Source organism: Sabethes cyaneus, chromosome 3, assembly GCF_943734655.1.
Source record: "Sabethes cyaneus chromosome 3, idSabCyanKW18_F2, whole genome shotgun sequence".
In the NCBI taxonomy this organism is placed as follows: Eukaryota; Metazoa; Arthropoda; class Insecta; order Diptera; family Culicidae; genus Sabethes; species Sabethes cyaneus.
In genome coordinates this window covers 233,223,392-233,242,136 of record NC_071355.1, presented here as the reverse complement: position 1 = coordinate 233,242,136, position 18,745 = coordinate 233,223,392, and the positions used below count along the sequence as shown (strand labels likewise).

Below are 18,745 nucleotides of genomic sequence, written 5' to 3'. Positions count from 1 at the left end.
GTTGAAGGTTTATTTTAGAATTTGCAATCCAATTTATGTACAGGTGGTTTATGCGGTAAATTGATGTTGAGTAATTGTATTCCGCGTTGGTGCATTTGGTTTTGTACATGATGAAATACCACTGCATTGTAGATTAAGAAAACTGTGCTCACTTTAACGCATTCAAGCAGTACAACCTAATGACTAGCATTCTAACTTCTAACACTTCCTAACACGGTTCTACCATTAACGGGAAAATTGACACAACATCTAGGTCATGTAACCCTTTTCGTCTCCTACGATGTCTACATCACTACAATCCTCATCTGAATCGTTAACAAAGTCATCGTCGTCATCACTGAGACCGTCCCCGCTTCGGTTTAACATCGTTCGTCGAACTAGACTAAACGGCGAATTTGTAGAACTATGATGCAGTTCCTTGAGAATTCCGCCTATCGGTGTACCGATAGCCAACGCTTTGCCGGATTGCTTCTGTCCGCCACTGTTGTTACTGCTTCCGTACATTGCGAAGCCATTTTTGTTCCCAGCCGAACCGCTACCGACGGCACTAAGTCGACTGGCTCCATTACCGGCACCGGAAGCGCCCGCCTGCACTGATGATGCGCCTCCGCTGGTAACAGGACCTGATATAGAGCCGGATTCGTTACGGGAAAAGTCAACAGGTTCTGCAAGAGAAAAGTGTTTTATTATTAATCTATTAATCTTAAACCGCACAAAAATTTTCATTCAAAAATGAAGTTCATAGGACTAGAAACTACGGCAACAATATGGTTTTTCGGGCTTAAACATCAAACCTCTCTCTGTTTTGGCAAAATTAGGAATCTAACATGCAACAAACTGGCCTAAATTTTGACAAAAGAACTTTTCTTCCAGCATCTTACTAGTAATACACTTTCATTAGCTATTGATCGAGTGGACAACGCTTTCATGAAGTAAGTAAAAGCATCATAATTGAATCATACTAATTTGGCCTTTCTTTGAACGCACCCAAAAGAACAGCACATTAGACAAAGACAAACTTTTCCCTGAAGGCTCCCGCCCCTGGCCCCTCAAAGTACGTAGGCCGACAAATTAAACTTTAAAGACGCTCCAATTTAATTAATTTTCACTCGATAGTCTGAGGCATCTTACCAGTATTGTTGACTTCCCTTCGACGCAGTTGCTTTTTGTGTTTCATTCGGCGATTTTGGAACCACGTCTTAACCTGGGTCTCACTCAGACCCAACGCAGAAGCCAGCTCAACTCGTTCCGGAGTCGAAAGGTACCTGTCCAGAAAAACAACCAATACAATTTTGTTACTACGAAACTTAGTCAAACTGTTATTTGGTAATTAAATAAAATTTTCAAACACATTATCAGCACTGAAGCAGAGAAAAAACTCACCTCTGAGCTTCGAAACGTTTTTCGAGACCGGTCAGCTGTGGGTCACTGAATACTGTTCGGGCTTTCCGTCGCCGACAGTGCCGCAAAGCACTCATACCCATGCCCAGACCTAGAGCTATGTCAGGGCAGCCGCCACCAGGGAAGAGCGGAGAACCGGCGAACAAACCTGCTAAATAGGACCAGAAAGACCAAAAATCAATTTCGATAGTAATTGAATCAACACAAAACACTTTCGCACACATCAACTGCTCTTCCATCACGTGTTGTAGTCTAACATGCAGTGTGGAAGCGGAAAACTGTTTCCTAATTTGATCACTGATGTGGCATTGCCAAACAATTAACCTACCCTGCGAAAGGAAGTACGGGTCCACCGTCTTGTACCCACTAGCGGATGGAGCGAGGTAAGCACCCAGCGCCATTTGCAGGTATCCCGGGTCGCCATACGGATTGCCGGAGTAGATGACGCTTGGATTCGGGCTGCCGAAGTGTGGTCCATGTGGTCCGGTGGAGCTGCCGTTGGGTGGACCATTCGGAGGGTGGGGTATTTTGTTGTACCTGTGGCAGTAAATAGATTGTTTAGATACGATTTCTTAAACGAATAATTGCATGCAAAAATAGACTAATCTCCTCCGCGTTTCGTTCGAAGTACGAAAAAAATATTTGCATTTGATTCGAGCTAAATGGTATAGAAAATATCAAATATTTAACGTAAAACTAGCAATCATTAACTATTCGTCGGAGAGCCCAATTACAGTTTTCGGGCCAATCGATGACGACTAATTTCACCTTAATGAAAATTAACAATCACATTTCCATCAAATAAAATATGCATATTGTTGGAGTTAGTCACCGTGAACGGTGAAATATTGATCGATCATCGTTCTCAACAATTACGATTGTGTTGTTCGACCACATGGACGATTTTACGTTACAGGTTGGGCTTAAAATGAGCCATCTATAAACATGGCAATGAGATCTGTGCTCAGCAGCACTGTTCATTTAAGAGCCATTAGGTTGGCTGTAAAAGATGTTCTATCTGCCATTCGAAAATGGAAATCTTCCATAGCACTTTTTTTTGTATGCCAGAAGGGCATTGGGTTAAAAAGCCACTGCGACAGTCTTAATGATCGTCTTTTGTGGCAGGCCCCGATTGCTGTACACAGTTTACGGACCCCTCATACCCATTGATGGAGTTGAGCGGGATAGTTATAATCCTGTGCCCCAATTCGGCATTACATGGTTTATAAAGCCAATGACCGTTTTGGGATTTAGGCTCCATACCTGATATGGAGTAAGAGGGAAACTTCCTAAGAAGTTGTGCCTTGATAATGCAAGAGCTCCGCAATAGCAAAATAGCAGAGCAGATGCGCTGAACTTTCAGGTTCAGAGTTACAAAAGCGGCAGGTGTCGGATGATACCTTGCCGATATTCTTTAAATGATAAAGAGCGGGGCTCTGTCCTGTTAGGAGTCCCGTGATTGTGCGTAGTTCACTACGAGTTAAATGGAGTAGTTTTTTAGCTAATGCAGGGTTTGGGTAGATAAACTGTTTGGCTTGTCTATAACCCTGTGTTTGATTCCAACGGAATGCTATTTCTAGCTTTTCCCATGTCATCAGTTCGCCTTTCACGGCGGATGTGAAGCACTTTGAACTGACGATATTCTATCGATGGTACTGAAGTAATGCGCTGATTATGTTGAATTCCGCTTTTCAATGTGTTATTATCAAGACGGAAATTTTCTGAGGGATGGAAAGAATCCATACTTTTTCTCAGCCATGAAAAAGGAGTCAAAAAAAGGCAGCGTGACATTACTAAACATCATACGGCCATCCGGTTGAGTATCCTATCCTATCTGCAGCCTATTGTAAGCGGACACTAAATAGACACAATATACACTGTCAATGGTACCTGGTAGACCACATACTGAATAACCAGCTGGGGTACATCAGCTTTTGCAGTTTTAGTAACAATTTCGGTGTATCTCAGGGAAGCATCTTGGGACTATGACTGTTTCTATTCTTTTTAGCCTTTACGTCCCCGACATTAAAAATGATGGTACTTGCAGTTACACTTTTGGCTCTATCTACACTTATTTTCATTCGATTTTTATGCAATTAGTCTTAAAAGAACCACATTAGATTGGCCTTTAATGAAAAAATAAGTTGATAAATTATGGTTTCCTTTTCCCGAAGATATTCCAGATCGCAGTGGGATTTTTTTTGACGTCATGAGCAGCATGAGAAATAAAACTCTGAAATCTGCTTAACAGAGTACGCAAAAGTTATCCATTTCATTTGTGGTGAATAAGAATGAATCTTACACTATCCTGTAGAGCGCAAGTTCATGTCCCACACTCCGGAACATCCGGTATCGGTTCTACTGGAAATTAAAATTGACCATTTTGACTTTTCATCAGAAATATGGCAAATGGGGTATATCAAATCAAAGGATTTTTGAATGCGAGTTCTTGGGTGGACTTTTGGAAGTATTTTGACCCGATCTGGACGTTCCGGAATATCCGTTGTCGGTTCAACGGAAACTCGAAATTGGCCATTTTTAAGTTTCTTTGGAAATATTGCAAATGGTTATGGGTCATTCCACGTCAAGTGACCGAGAAAACGTACAAACTTGTAATCGATCTTCTCGGCATTGAACCAAATTTTGTCAGATTGTTCGTTTCAGGCCAGCAAGAAAAAATCCTAAGTTTGGTGCCAATTGGGCGTTCCCTCGATTAATGGGAGTACCTTCAATTTTAACGAAAAGACACGTTTTCGTCAAATCCTCTTATTTTCTTTCGCTTGTAACTCTGGAAATACTAGGTTTAGAAAGACTATTTTATCATGTTTCCAAAGGAAATTGTCCAAGAAATCCGAAAAAATATTAGTTTTTGGCGGCAGTGCTGCCAAATATTTTTAAATTCGATTCAAAAACTAAGTTTGCGTTTTTCTCTCAATGAGTACAATTTGATTTCAAAATTTTCAATTTCGTCGTATTCCTCAGATTTTTACCTTTGTTATACTATATAACAAAGGTTTAGAAATTGGTCGAAAAACACGAAATTGATCCGAGGCCTGTAGGGCCGAATCACATATACCAATCGATAGAGCTCGACGAACTGAGCAATGTCTGTGTGTGTGTGTGTATGTGTGTATGTGTGTATGTGTGTGTGCAGCTCATTTTCTATCGCCTGTTTCTCGAAGATGGCTGAACCGATTTGATCGCTTTTACTTTTGTTTGAAAGGTATTATTGTCTAGTATATCACTATTGAATTGCTTTGCGGTCCGACGTTTCGTTTAAAAGTTATAAGCAAAAATGTGAAAACTACGTGACACGCGTTTCTCCTGAACTACGCAACCAATTTTAACGATCTTAGTACCAAACGAAAGCTCTTGCTGTTACTAAACTTTTTACCAAGTTTTATTGAAAACGGACAAGCAGTTTAAAAGTTAGCCTTAAAAAACCATTTTTGATAAGGTTCAAATGATCACCTGTTTCTCAGAGATGGCCAAGCCGATTTATGCGCTATTAGTTTTATTTGGCAGGTAATATAGCCGGATAGATCACTATTGAATGGTTTTTGGATTGGACGTTTAATTTGAAAGTTATGAGCAATCGTATACACCACACCAAAATTAACAATAATTTACAATGATTTTAACCAAGATAATTTACCTAATTTCAATTATTTTAATATCAAACGAGAGGTTTTGACACTACGAATATATATGCAAAATTTCAGAAGAATTGGTTTTACCGGTCAAAAGATATCAATCCTCGAACGCTCGCGCCAACTTTTGCAACACAGTTACTCGCGCGCACAATAACCCAAAACCAAAGAAAACGTGCGCACTAGAGTTTTGACTAGCAAAACTTGTTTTTAAGTTTATCGAACCTTTGGAAGAGTTTCTTGAAATTGAATGCTCTATCATCTGGTGCAATTTAAATTTGGATTAATCCCCCTAAAAGTGAAAAAAAAATTTTTTTCAGTTTCAATATAACACATTGATATGTTCTGCAAAGTTTTAGAGCCTATTATTACAAGAAATTTTGCTGAAGACTGTAACCTGAGATAGAAGCGAAGACAGAGAAATCTTATTTATTGTTTCTGTATTTGTAAAATCAGTTTTTCTATTTTAGCTCTTTTTGTAATTGTTGTATGACTTTTTCATGTGTTACAAAGTTATACAAATAGTAAAAATACACAACTTTGCTGAAAATAGTATACCTCTATGTTTGCTTGTTTAGGAACTGTAGAACTTTGATTATAAAAATACCCTGATTTTAACCCCGAATTACTCGACTACCAACTGACGGATACATTTTAAACATTTTACATTTGCTGATAGTTTTGCTACATACAGACATCATTTTTCCATATGAAGTAACGTGAAAAAATTCCAGTTTGGGGCCAATAGCGGTACACCCACGGTTGCCAGTATGCCAGATAAATCTGGATTTTGCCAGATTTTTGATTGCGCGCCAGACCAACAGACAAAGCTTAAAACCTTCCAGATATTTGGCACTGTGCCAGATTTTCGATTATCCGTCTTGCAAAAAGGTCATCACTTCTAATTTTGGACAAAATTTTGCATCTACGGTGAGCAAAACGAGCAAGATTTTTTCAGGAAACGCCGTCAGACTAATTTACCACCAGATTTTTGCCAGACACTTTTATTCGTGTTGGCCAGATTTTTGGGAAAACCAGGTGGCAACCTTGGGTACACCTCACATGCTGCTTGCTTCGTTTCTGTGCTCTCGGTTTATGCTGATCTAGTTTCCTAACAATTTAAAGTATTATTGCATTGAATAATTCAGACATTTTGCTGAACATTTTTTTGAAGAATATACGTTAGTTAAACTCCGATTGGTAAATATGGCATTCAAAAACCTACACATGTTATTCAGTATACAATAGCGTGAGTAACCGAAGGTTAATAAAAATTGATGAAATTTTTTCAAGAAAACCTTATTGATGCATAGTTATGCATAGTTCAAAAACCTATAAACTAGACCTTTACTACGCAATGTATATGTTAAAGAATAATATTTCTTCTTACAACTTACTTTTACTTGCACTTACCCACATTAGTAACAACTTACTCAGCAATTTCATGAGAAAAAGAACTATCAAAATTTGTAAGTGCTACTATTTTGTTCAAATTTTGTAAGCTTATTCAATTTCCAAAATTTTTATGTAAACCAACGCACAATGCAACGTTAACTAATAGATGAATTATGTTCCGAAGACGTGTCGATTTCTATCTCAAATAGCAAGTAAGACCGTATAACAAAGGTTCCTTTCACCAATAGGTGGATTAAATCAGGTTTTTTACATAGGAATCGATCAAAACTACGAGATGTTCTTTGCCGATCCAGAGTTACAGCGATTTTAAGCTACCAACCCCCGATTTTTCATAAATAATCAAGAGTAAAATTATATTTCATTGAAGCAGTGAGTCTCTATGCATTGCAAAAACACTGTGCGGTACCGTGGAAGCATGTATACAGTATACAAAAAGTTTTTTCGTAACAGTGTTGCCAAATTTTCCGTTTTTCTCAGTATTACCCACACTAATTAAATCAATATTAGTATCATAGCAGCAACAAACAAAGGAGGTAAAATCTAGAGGCTATCAGCGAGCTGAAAAACATTTTACAATGTTACGGACAACTAGCTAGAATATTTTACGCCATTTTAAACTTATATTCCCATAACTAGCGTTATAAATTATACGAAAAACTAAAAAGTTGGCAACACGGTTGAGAAAAAACTTTATTACCTACGGTATATATACTTTCATAATAACACAAAGTATTTTTGCATTGCTAAGAGAGTCAGTGTTTCAAGAAAATGTAATTTTACCATTGATTATTTATGAAAAATCGCTGGTTTCTTTGTTCAAATCGCTGTAACTCTGGATCGGCAAAGAACACCTCGTAGTTTTGAGCGATTTTTATGTAAAAAAATCTGAAAAATATGATAGAATTGGAATTTTTCAAGTCAAATTGTACTCATTGATAGAAAAATGCAAATTTAGTTTTTGAATCGAATTTAAAAATATTTGGCAGCACTGCCGCCAAAAACTAATATTTTTTTCGGATTCCTTGGACAATTTCCTTTGGAAACATGATAAAATAGTCTTTTCTAAACCTAGTATTTCCAGAGTTAAGAGCAAAAGAATATAAGAGGATTTGACGAAAACGTGTCCGTGTCCCAAACTTAGGATTTTGTCTTGCTGACCTGAAACGAACAATCTGACAAAATTTGGTTCATATCCGAGAAGGTCGATTACATGGCACTCGGACACTTGACATGGAATGACACTAATCAAATGACTAATCAAATCAAAGAATTTTTCAACGCGAGTTCTTGCGTGGACTTTTGGATGTATTTGGACTCGATCTAGATATTCCGGAATATCCGTTGTCGGAACTCAACCGGAACCGGAACTCAAAATTGGCCTGTTTGAATGGCCTGGACTCGCGTTGAAAAATCCTTTGATTTGATATCTCATTTGCCATATTACTGTAGAGAATTCAAAACGACCAATTTTCAGTTCCGGTAGAACCGATACCGGATGTTCCGGAGTGTGGGACATGAACTTGCGCTCTACAGGATAATGTAAGATTCATTCTTATTGACCACAAATGAAATGGATAACTTTTGCGCACTCTGTTAAGCAGATTTATAGTATTATTTCATATGCTACTTATGAAGTCAAAAAACCCCAGTGTGATCTGGAATATTTCCGAGAAAATGAAACCAAAATTTATTACCTTATTTTTTCATTAAAGGCCAATCTATTGTGGTTCTTTTAAGACTAATTGCATAAAAATCAAATGAAAATAAGTGGAGCTATCTCCAAAAATGCCAACTGCAAGTACCGTGTACCCCCGTTGGTATGACCTTCTTTAATCTGAACATTTTTAATCTGTACCCCGGTGGTATGAATGCGTTCACATTAAAAACCGATCAAGCGTCACACACAATTGACGTTAAAGTTGACCGGTAAATTAAAAAAAAGCAAAAAATCTTAATGCGCTTCCTCTTGCTCAAGAGCTTTGGCTATATAGCTCATATGCAACTTACCTCTCTCCAGCACTCAAAATAGACCATTTTAGTCGAAACTGCCGAGCCAATTTCGTCTTCTACAAACCGAACGTTTAGAATTCGCGCATGTTTGAAATGTGTTCAAAACGTTTGTTTTCGTCAAATCAAAACAACAAGTTCATAGGGTTCGCGTCTTGCGCGTATGTGAAAATAAATAGAGTTACCAAATATTCAGACTAAAAATGAACTCGCCCAATCTGAACGAGCTGTTTTTCATATTAGCGGGGGTTGATTGTACCATCATTTTTTATGTCGGGGACGTAAAGTTAATGCCGTTTTTGTGATGAAGCATCGAGTATGACAGTATATCAATTAGATAGACTGTATTTATTATTTATTATGAAATTTGCATACCGACTAGTGGTAAAAGCTTAAGAGAAAACCGTGATTTCTTACATGTGAAATGAGATCGCGGATAATCGTTTGATTGGATGGATTGGATGTGGCTATGTTTGATGCTTCAAGCTACACAATTATGAGCTAGCTTGTTTTACACCAAAATAAAATGCGCATTCATAATTTTACAAAATAGTTTCCGCGTTTTTAAACAAATAATAGCATGGGCCATACTGCATTCTAGCAAAAGAAAATAAGAGGTTTTGACAAAAACGGGTATTTTCCCTAAAAATCGAAGTGCTCCCATTAATCGAGGGAATGTCCAATCGGCACCAAATTTTGGATTTTTACTTCCTAACCGAAAACGAACAATCTGGCAAAATTTGGTTCAAATGCGTGAATGTCGATTACACGGGTCTCGGACACTTCGCGTGGGATGATCCATAGGACGACACTTGAGTATACTCAATGACTACGGATTAAATCTTCGAAAAATCGGCAAATTAGGAGCTGATCGCAATTATATGCGATCATGGTATGCTGGATTTTTGCGAAATACCATTAAGGGATTAAGGGGACATGAACGACCAAAAATTCAAAAAAACATAATTTTTTGACGTAGGACTACGTCTTACCGCAAGTTTTGAGATAGGGTGTCATTCCAAAAAATCGAAAAATGTGAGCATCACGAAAAATGATAGGTTTTGAGTGCTAATAGCTCAGTGGTTTTCCGATCGATTTTCAATATTCTTACACCAATCGATCTGAAAATCTTCTGAGAATTTATCCAAATGAAGAAAAGTATGGATTCTTGATGTTGAACTATTGAAAAATTGAAAATAATGAACCTATGTTTTACCAGAATTCTATCGCTTCGTGATTGGTTGTTGGAAATGATGCCAACAAAGTAGAAACGCGTTTTCACGCTTCGGCTTATAATTCAGTCATTTTTCAATAGATATCCAAGATAATTACACCAATTGATCGGAAAATCGATTTGGAAAATATAGAAAACTATTGATTTTCAATGCGCGTCATTGAAAATAACTCTAACTCGGTCGTACTAAAAATTGTCGCTTTGTGATTGGTTGGAATAATTTCCAATTATCATCGAACAAGTCTTGGTGCAATTCAGGATGCACTGAGAAAGTTGATGGAAAGTTCCATTTAATTCTACTGTAACAAAGATAAAAAAGAATTAAATGAAATCCTACCCTTTCTCGTTGATTGCTAATTGGCTTGAAAATTGCCTATTGAGATACCACCAATGGCAACACGAGCGGTGAGTCGGTGATGCAGTCGTGCACGTCTGCAGTTCCCGGTCGGTCGTATTCATCGGCTGCTGAGGAAAGGAAAGTATGCTGAGCATGTGTTGGAGCTGGAGCACTCGTTTCGCTGCCGTGAAGGAATATCTGGCTGCTGAAGTTCTGGAATTGGCAGGAAATATGCTGCTCGCGACAACGAAACGACCAGAATTAACGTCAATTGCAGTTGGCCATCCGCAACAACGAAAAGTTGAACAAATTGCTGTCCGGTGTCACCACTGCTCAGGGAAGTGTTTTTCCCAACATGCAAGCTGTTTTGTTGCTGCCCAAGAAGATGGAAAAGAAGGCTTAAATTTCCAACATATCATGTCGACAAAATGTTCTTTTAAGGACGAAACATAATGTTCATGAAGATTTGAGGAATTTTCGCTCACTGATTTTGATTCGATTGATTCTCATTGTTCGCTTCTTATCAAATAATTTTAACCGATCACCTGTCGCGCTTCTGTTCGCTTGTTGCTGCTGGTTGAGTTGACCGTCTCGGAAGGTACCAAAGCAGCCAACAAATTTACCAGCTCCAAGTAAATGTTTTCGGTCAAGCATCAAAATGCATAAAACCATGTATTTAATAAAATGAAATAGTTTTAGTAACATCTTTTGCATCTTCATATAAAAATTTGTTCGTTCTTCAAAGAACGATTTTCGGTAATTGATGAAACTTAAGGCTTTTCACTCGGTTTTCTTTAGCAACACAAATTTATCCATTATCAGGTATCAGGTATCAGCATCTTTGGCTCGAGCAGCACGTTCCTCACAATCATGTGGAAGATTTGTGCCTTGCCCATCTTGCCCGTGTCATCATTTACCTGATGAGGACGGGAAGGAAAACAGGAGGAATAGGAAGGGGTGGATGAGGAATTTGGACAAACACAAACATATATATACCGAGAGATTTTTGTACCCCCGAGGGGATACTGCAATCCTTGGTAGTTAACTTATCAAAAGTACACCCCCTGGGGGGTATACTCATGATAAATAAGAGCTTATAGCTCAATACCGCTTTCGGTAAGGAACATCAAAATGTCTCGTAATTTTAGTTTCCTAAAATCCGATTCATTTAAGACGTAGGATCCAAAGATCCTATGACGCAATTGTGCTACTGCAGGACAGTTGCAAATTACGTGATATGGTGTACCGTAGTCGGATTCACATAAATTACAATGAAACGATTCAGTTCGCTGAATCGTAGCCATATGATAATTTAGTCTGCAGTGACCAGTCAGTGATCTGACAAGAATACTGCAATTTACCTTTGAGTGTTGCAAAAGAAATTTCGCAACCTTCTCACAAGGCTTAACAATGAAACTTTTCGTTTGACGACAAGTTTCAAGATTTTCCCAATAACGTACATGTTCAGATGAAAACCAAGATCGAATCTTTTGTTTTATCCAACATGCCGCAATTGGTAAAGCAGGTTCCGGTCCGAAAACCGACTTTTCTGCTCCAGATCTTGCTAGTTCATCAGCCCATTCATTTCCGGTTATACCAGAATGGCCAGGAACCCAAACCAGATGAACGGCATTTAGAATGCTTAGTTCTTCTAATTGGGTGTGGCAGGCGATGACTGTTTTAGATTTAGAATTAGCCGCACAAAGGGCTTTTATAGCGGCTTGACTGTCAGAACAGAAGTAGATAATCTTGCCTATCAGTTCTTTCTGAAGTGCAAACTGAGCTCCGCACATAATTGCAAAGATTTCAGCTTGAAAAACGGTGCAGTAACTACCCAACGAATAGGATTCCTCCAATTCCAGCTCACGGCAGTAAACACCAGCACCCGCGCGACCTTCGTACAAGGAACCATCGGTATAACAGACCACATAGTCGGAAATTTTCCTTTCCATGTAGCCTGACATCCAATCCTCTCTAGGAGGAAAGTCACTTGAGAAAGTCCTATACGGGAAAGTACGCATGAGCGTTACATCGCTAGGAGCAAGGGCAAACTTGTCCTCAGCAACAATTTGCGACCACAGTCGAGTATGACCAGTGGAACCGTCCACAGACTGCCAAAGGCTAATCGCGTGTAGTCGATAAGCACATATTAGTGCCTCTTGCTTCAGGTGGAAGTGTAGAGGTTTAATATTGAAAATAGCTTCTAGGGCGGCAGTAGGAGTTGTAGTAAATGCACCAGACATTGCCATTAAACACATCCTTTGAAGATGGTTTAGCTTTGTCTGGACAGTCACAACTTCCCCTCTCTGCCACCATACAAGACAACCATACGCCAGTATTGGTCTGACAACGACCGTGTATAACCAGTGTATGTATTTGGGTTTAAGCCCCCAAGAGTTGCCAATTGCTCGTCATACAAGAGTTGGGAAGCATGACCAATCGTTGAATATGTTCAACTCTTTTTGACATGATAGGCTCATTGCTATGAACGGATGTTCTGCTAAGGCAGGTGGTAGTACCATATATTCATATTCATCCAAGAGTTGCCAATTGCTCGTCTACATTGCCCAAAGGCCATGCACGCTTTTTTAATTCGGAAATCAATATTTGTGGACCAGTCAAGCTTGGAGTTGAGAATCAACCCCACGTACTTCACTTCGTTCACAACATCAACATCCGAATCGTAAAAGCGCAGAGCGCGAGCTCCATAGGTATTTCTACGTCTTGAAAATAAGACGATAGATGTTTTGCTCGGATTTACCGAAAGTGCAGTTTCTCGGCACCACGTTTCTACGACACGTAGTGCCTGCTGCATTAAGTCAAATAATGTGCTTATGCACTTTCCAACTACTAGGATGAGATAGTCATCCGCAAAACCATATGACGGATAGCCTAGACCATTGAGTTTCCTCAATAGGCCGTCCGCCACAAGGTTCCATAAAAGAGGCGAGAGAACGCCACCTTGTGGACATCCACAAACACTTTGCTTCCAAATGCTTGCTTGCCGTAAGGACGAAAAAAGCAATCGGTTACTAAGCATTTGTTCTATCCACTTTATGATTATTGAAGGCACATTATGATAACGAGCAGCCTCCAAAATGGAAGCGAAAGATACGTTATCAAACGCGCCTTCAATATCCAAAAAAGTTCCTAAGCAAGATTCCTTTTGTGAAAAAGCAACCTCAATTTTATCCACCACATCATGTAATAAAGTGGTTGTAGATTTGCCACTTTGATAAGCATGTTGTGCTGAATGAAGAGGAACTTCTACTAAGCTTGTTTCGCGGATGTGGTGATCAACAATCCGCTCAAGTGATTTAAGCAAGAAAGACGTTAGACTGATTGGTCTAAAACTTTTGGCTTGCTCGTATGTCGCGCGTCCACCTTTAGGAATAAACTTAATGGTTATTTCACGCCATTGAGTTGGGATGTACCCAATAGCAATACTACACACAAACATCCTTCTCAGAATGTGTTTGAAGTACTTGAATCCTTTTTGCAGTAGAATAGGGTATATTCCATCTGTTCCAGGAGATTTGTATGGAGAGAAGCTGTTCACGGCCCACTCAATCGCTTCAGTTGTGACAAGTCTCCGAGCAAAAGCCCATGAGTCTAAGCCACCTAAAACGATTTCTGGATCGTTTCGAACTTCAGGTTCCACACAGCCCGGAAAGTGACTATAAAAGAGACATTCCAGGATTTCATTGTCATTCGAACAGTATTCACCGTTCGAACTTCGAATGTTATTAACCTGATAATCTTTCGATTTTGACAGTATTTTATTAAGTCGACTTGCCTCGCCGAAACTGGAAACGTTGCTACAGAACCTGTGCCAGCTCGTGCGTGCTGAAGATCGTAAAGCCTTTGCATAGGCTTTCCGGGCCTGCTTGAAAGGCTCCACGCCATCCCTCCGACGTCTATTCCAGGCTCTCCTGCATCGTTTCTTTAGTTCCGCGAGATGAGAGTTCCACCATGGTGTTCCTCTAGTCGTTTTAATAGTTTTTAGTGGGCAAGCTACTTCAAAAGCTTCCGCAATAAAAGATGTTGTGACATCTACAGCCACATCCAAGTCGATCGATGACTCAATCGTCGGTTCGAATCCTTGAAATTTCGTCGCCAGTTCCTCCTCAAAGAGTTCCCAGTCAGAAAATCTCGGATTGCGAAATGTTGCAGCGTTCAAGGAGACACCCAAATGATCAAAATATATAAAGCAATGATCAGATATTGGTGTCTCATTTGAAACATGCCATTGTGCCAACTCATGACTGATCCTGTTAGAGCAGAGTGTTATATCTAACACTTCCTCTCTACCAGCTCGTATGAAAGTTGGACAATTGCCAATGTTGAGTATTCCAAGGTTGGTACCACTCAAATATTCCATCAAATCAGAGCCTCTCAGATTGATATCCGAGCTGCCCCAAATGATGTGATGGGCATTGGCATCACTGCCTACAATGAGCGGAAGCCCACTAGATTGGCAGTATCTCACCACATTTCTGAAATCGTCGCTGGGAGACGGTTCATCGTGTGGTAAGTATGCAGAACAGTAGACATAGCGCCTATGGACATCATCCACGACGAGTTCTACTGTGACTGCACAAATATCTCGAGTAGTCAACTCAGAGATAAGGCATGCACTAATTGACCTATGCAACAATATGCATGCCCTGGGCATCAAACGAGGATTTGTCATACCAGTTTTGCTGAAAACAGCAAAGTTCTGGTTTCCAATATCTGTCGAATGAAAGTACCCCTTGCGAAAATATGGCTCCTGGACCAATGCGATGGTGACAGAGCCATTAAAAAGTTTTTCGCATAAATACAAATTTGCTGCCCGTTTGTGTTGAAGATTTATTTGTGCGACTCTAACTATTTGACTAGCGGAGTATATGCACAAACAATCTCCAACACAGATCAGACAGCAAATTGTAAGCGAAGCCAATTAAGTTGGCCAGAACGCACTTGGCGTAAAACCCATAAGGGAAATTGGGCAGGACTACTATGCTGTTCCCACGAAACGCAAGGGACAACAAAGATCGACCGTACCAGAGCCCCGCATGGCACAGTAGGGGCAAGATGCCCAAAGCACTCCGTTCGCGACTGGCATGTTTTCACCCCTCCAGCCATTCAGTCATCGGCACGGAGATAGACCTTGACTTAGGGGCACCTGATTTGCCGACTCCCGGCAGGATCAGGTCCCGTGGCTCAATTTTTGCCCAAACGTACAATTCGGCACCAACCGCCAAAGGGCGTAAGTGCAGATTGTGTAAAACAGACCGATTAAGAGTCTCTCTCTCTCTCTCTGTGCTAAGCCAGCTGAGAAAATAACTCTCTCCCGGTGTGCTCACACCCCGCAGCCGCGCCCTCCGAAAATCCTGCGCCGAACTGCACGATTAGGTAGCCGGAAACCACACGGCGAGTGTTCCACCTTCTCTGTCTGCATACGACAACCAAAGTTGCGTACCACCAGGTGCGCAACTTTGGCTACCGTACCCCAGCCGGCACCTCGTGGAGGTAGAGATAGGAGTTAGAAAACAGAGGTGATATATTTGCACATGTTCACTCATTTGCCAGCCTAAATGAACATAATGTTCATGAAGATTTGAGGAATTTTCGCTCACTGATTTTGATTCGATTGATTCTCATTGTTCGCTTCTTATCAAATAATTTTAACCGATCACCTGTCGCGCTTCTGTTCGCTTGTTGCTGCTGGTTGAGTTGACCGTCTCGGAAGGTACCAAAGCAGCCAACAAATTTACCAGCTCCAAGTAAATGTTTTCGGTCAAGCATCAAAATGCATAAAACCATGTATTTAATAAAATGAAATAGTTTTAGTAACATCTTTTGCATCTTCATATAAAAATTTGTTCGTTCTTCAAAGAACGATTTTCGGTAATTGATGAAACTTAAGGCTTTTCACTCGGTTTTCTTTAGCAACACAAATTTATCCATTACCAATGCTACAGTAATAATACGTAGCGTAATTTTTCTTTGGCAGAAAATGGCGAACGGCTCACTGGTAACTTTGCTCTTTTGTTCAGACTGAAATTACAATGCTCTATTTTATTTAACGCACATGATAGAATGAAGGACCATGAAAAATAGGCGTGGCCGATTCTTGTCGCTTGCTCTGCTACATAACACGAGATAAGCCGGCGAACAGCATTATTCAAACGCTAAACGCTAGCTGAGCTACTGCCAACATCATTTGGCATGGCAAACGAAAGTCACGCTCGACTCGTGCACGTTTGCAGTTCCCGGTCGATCGTGTTCATCGGCTGCTGAGGAAAGGAAAGTATGCTGAGCGTATGTTGGAGCTGGAGCACTCGTTTCGCTGCCGTGAGGGAATATCTGCTGCTGAAGTTCTGGAATTGGCAGGAAATATGCTGCTTGCGACAACAAAACGACCAGAATCATCCCACGCCACTTGCAGCTGGCCACTTGGAGTGGTATTTCATCGTGACTCAGGACCATACACGAACGGCTTCGTCGATCGCATAGCTGCTGAGGCTTTCCGGTTGGTCCGTTGCAATAAGCCGTGCCTGGTTAGCGGTTATCGGTACTCCAATTTACCGAACAGAGAATTACGTTAAGTGCGTTAGTGCAAGTTTATTGCAAGCAGGAGTTATGATAATCAAACAACAGGTCCTTTTAAGGACCACAGAACGATTGAAGAGTTTATTATATTTTCTTGCCCAGTTACTACCAAATAACACAGGCAACAAAGGAAAAGTTGAATTTTCCGTCATTGCGGACGACCAACAAATGACGGAAATAAGTTTTCTGGTCACGCGCGACATTTTCTGCGACTTCCGAAACGTCTGCAGGTTGTAAATGTTTTATTATCAGTGTAAGTCGCAGAAAAGTTGAGCAAAATTTTCAACTATTTGAAAACTCGCGCGTACCGTCTACCGATTACTAGAGCAAAAGCACTATTCAACATAGAAACAGTTCATAAAAGTTTACTGTTTGGTTTAGTGTGACTTGGTTTCGTTTAAATAAAATAGATTCAATCAATTCATGGATATAACCCCAAAATCGGTTTAGGATTGAATGTATACAATGTTACTACTTTGATAAACGTTACGTTTGTAGCTTGTATACACGAAGAATCGTATTGGATACTTGGATCCATCCTGCTATCGCCACAAAGAGACTTACGTAGTCCTACGTCACCTATGCGGTCGTGTCTTGTGCACAACCCCTCTGATTTTTTATTTCATATTTTGATTTTGCAGTCTTTTCCGCTTATTTTGATACTAAATTTGTAATGATCCAGCACGAGAAGTGGCCGAAAAACGATCATACATATAAGCATTCCAGTGCGGCGTGAAACAACTTCGGCGGAATAAAACGCCGCTCCTGGAAAACCACGATTTTCAAACTTTATGTACCTCTTTCTCAGAAACTACACAACGTATTGGAACAAACTTTTTTTTTGTTTTGTTGGTAGTAGCTTGGCAAAGACTTTTATAACTTTTGAGTTTCGTAAACAAAACACAGCTTGAGAAAAACGAAAAAAAAGGAAGGAAAGATGCCAGAAAAAATAAAATTTTGTCTTCTTTTTCTTTTTTCTCTGGCTGAGTTTCGTTTACAGACCTCAACAGTTATAAAAGTCTTTGCCAAGCTACTACCAACAAAACAAAAAAAGTTTGTTCCAATATGTTGTGTAGTTTCTGAGAAAAAGGTACATAAAATTTGAAAATCGTGATTTTCCAGGAGCGGCGTTTTATACCGCCGAAGTTGTTTCACGCCGCACTGGAATGCTTATATGTATGATCGTTTTTCGGCCACTTCTCGTGGTAGGATCATTACAAATTTAGTATCAAAATAAGCGAAAAGACTGCAGAATCAAAATCTGAAATACAAAAATAAAGATTTTTTCGAAATTTTTAGTCGTTCATGTCCCCTTAACGCACACAAAAAAATCGGAATTTTCGAAATTTCAAACTGAAAAACGACAACGGAGTACAATTTCCAATTCCAGAATCGGTTGGTTGTTTTCATCTACGATTAGCGTCACGTGATCTTTTTGCATTAATTCGTTATTATAATATATTGACAGAAACATCTTTTACCTACGGCTTGTATAACAAAAAGTTACAAGAATTTACCTAGAAAAAGGCTTTTTCTTTCTTTGTTTATTTGCAGATTCTACTAACACGGTCATCAGAACGACTTCAGAAAAATCGTATCGTATATAAAACTAGACTCACCTTTCTGCATGGAATGCTTTCCGATAATCCTCGTCACCGTTACCGGTGCCGTTCACCTCTCTATTGTTTCCACTATTGCTCGTTCCACCACCGCTTATCACTTTATTAGCACCTAAATTACCGCTATTATTGTAACCGTCCACGTTTCTGTTATTATTCACAAATTGTGGAACCTTTCGGGTTCCGCCGCAGGAATCCAGCGACACACTACTACTGCTATTGCTGCCACCACTATCGATCACTTGCGAACCGGGTGATGAACCGTGCAGCTTCGTTTCGCCGACGGGTTTCACGTTAAAGTTGGTATTACTGCTATTGTTATTATTACCGTTTCCATTTTGAAACAGGATATCCTCGATAGAAAATGGTGTTTTTGCTGGAATCGTACCGTTGGCAGTGTTTCCACTGATTGACAACGGCGATTTGTGTGGTTCCTTATAAGCAACCGTATGCAGGGACATTTTAATGCCTTTAAATTGGAATT

General features: G+C 39.8%; 1 protein-coding gene across 1 annotated transcript; it reads right to left on the bottom strand.

Annotated features, from left to right (window-relative positions):
* Positions 1-249: 249 nt before the first annotated feature.
* LOC128740880 (brain-specific homeobox protein) lies at positions 250-18,722 on the bottom strand. Its single transcript, XM_053836453.1, has 5 exons — positions 18,262-18,722; positions 1,730-1,938; positions 1,384-1,552; positions 1,132-1,265; positions 250-665 (listed from the first exon to the last, which is right to left on the bottom strand). Exons 1-5 carry the CDS (start codon positions 18,720-18,722, stop codon positions 250-252), a joined length of 1,389 nt encoding a protein of 462 aa, XP_053692428.1.
* Between the last annotated feature and the right edge of the window lie 23 nt (positions 18,723-18,745).

Coding starts and splice junctions, on each gene's coding strand:
- LOC128740880 (XM_053836453.1), bottom strand. CDS start 18,722: ATGTCCCTGCATACGGTTGCTTATAAGGAACCACACAAATCGCCGTTG. Junction 1,939..18,261: donor AAAGCATTCCATGCAGAAAG/GTGAGTCTAGTT, acceptor TTACTGCCACAG/GTACAACAAAATACCCCACC. Junction 1,553..1,729: donor CCCGTACTTCCTTTCGCAGG/GTAGGTTAATTG, acceptor GGTCCTATTTAG/CAGGTTTGTTCGCCGGTTCT.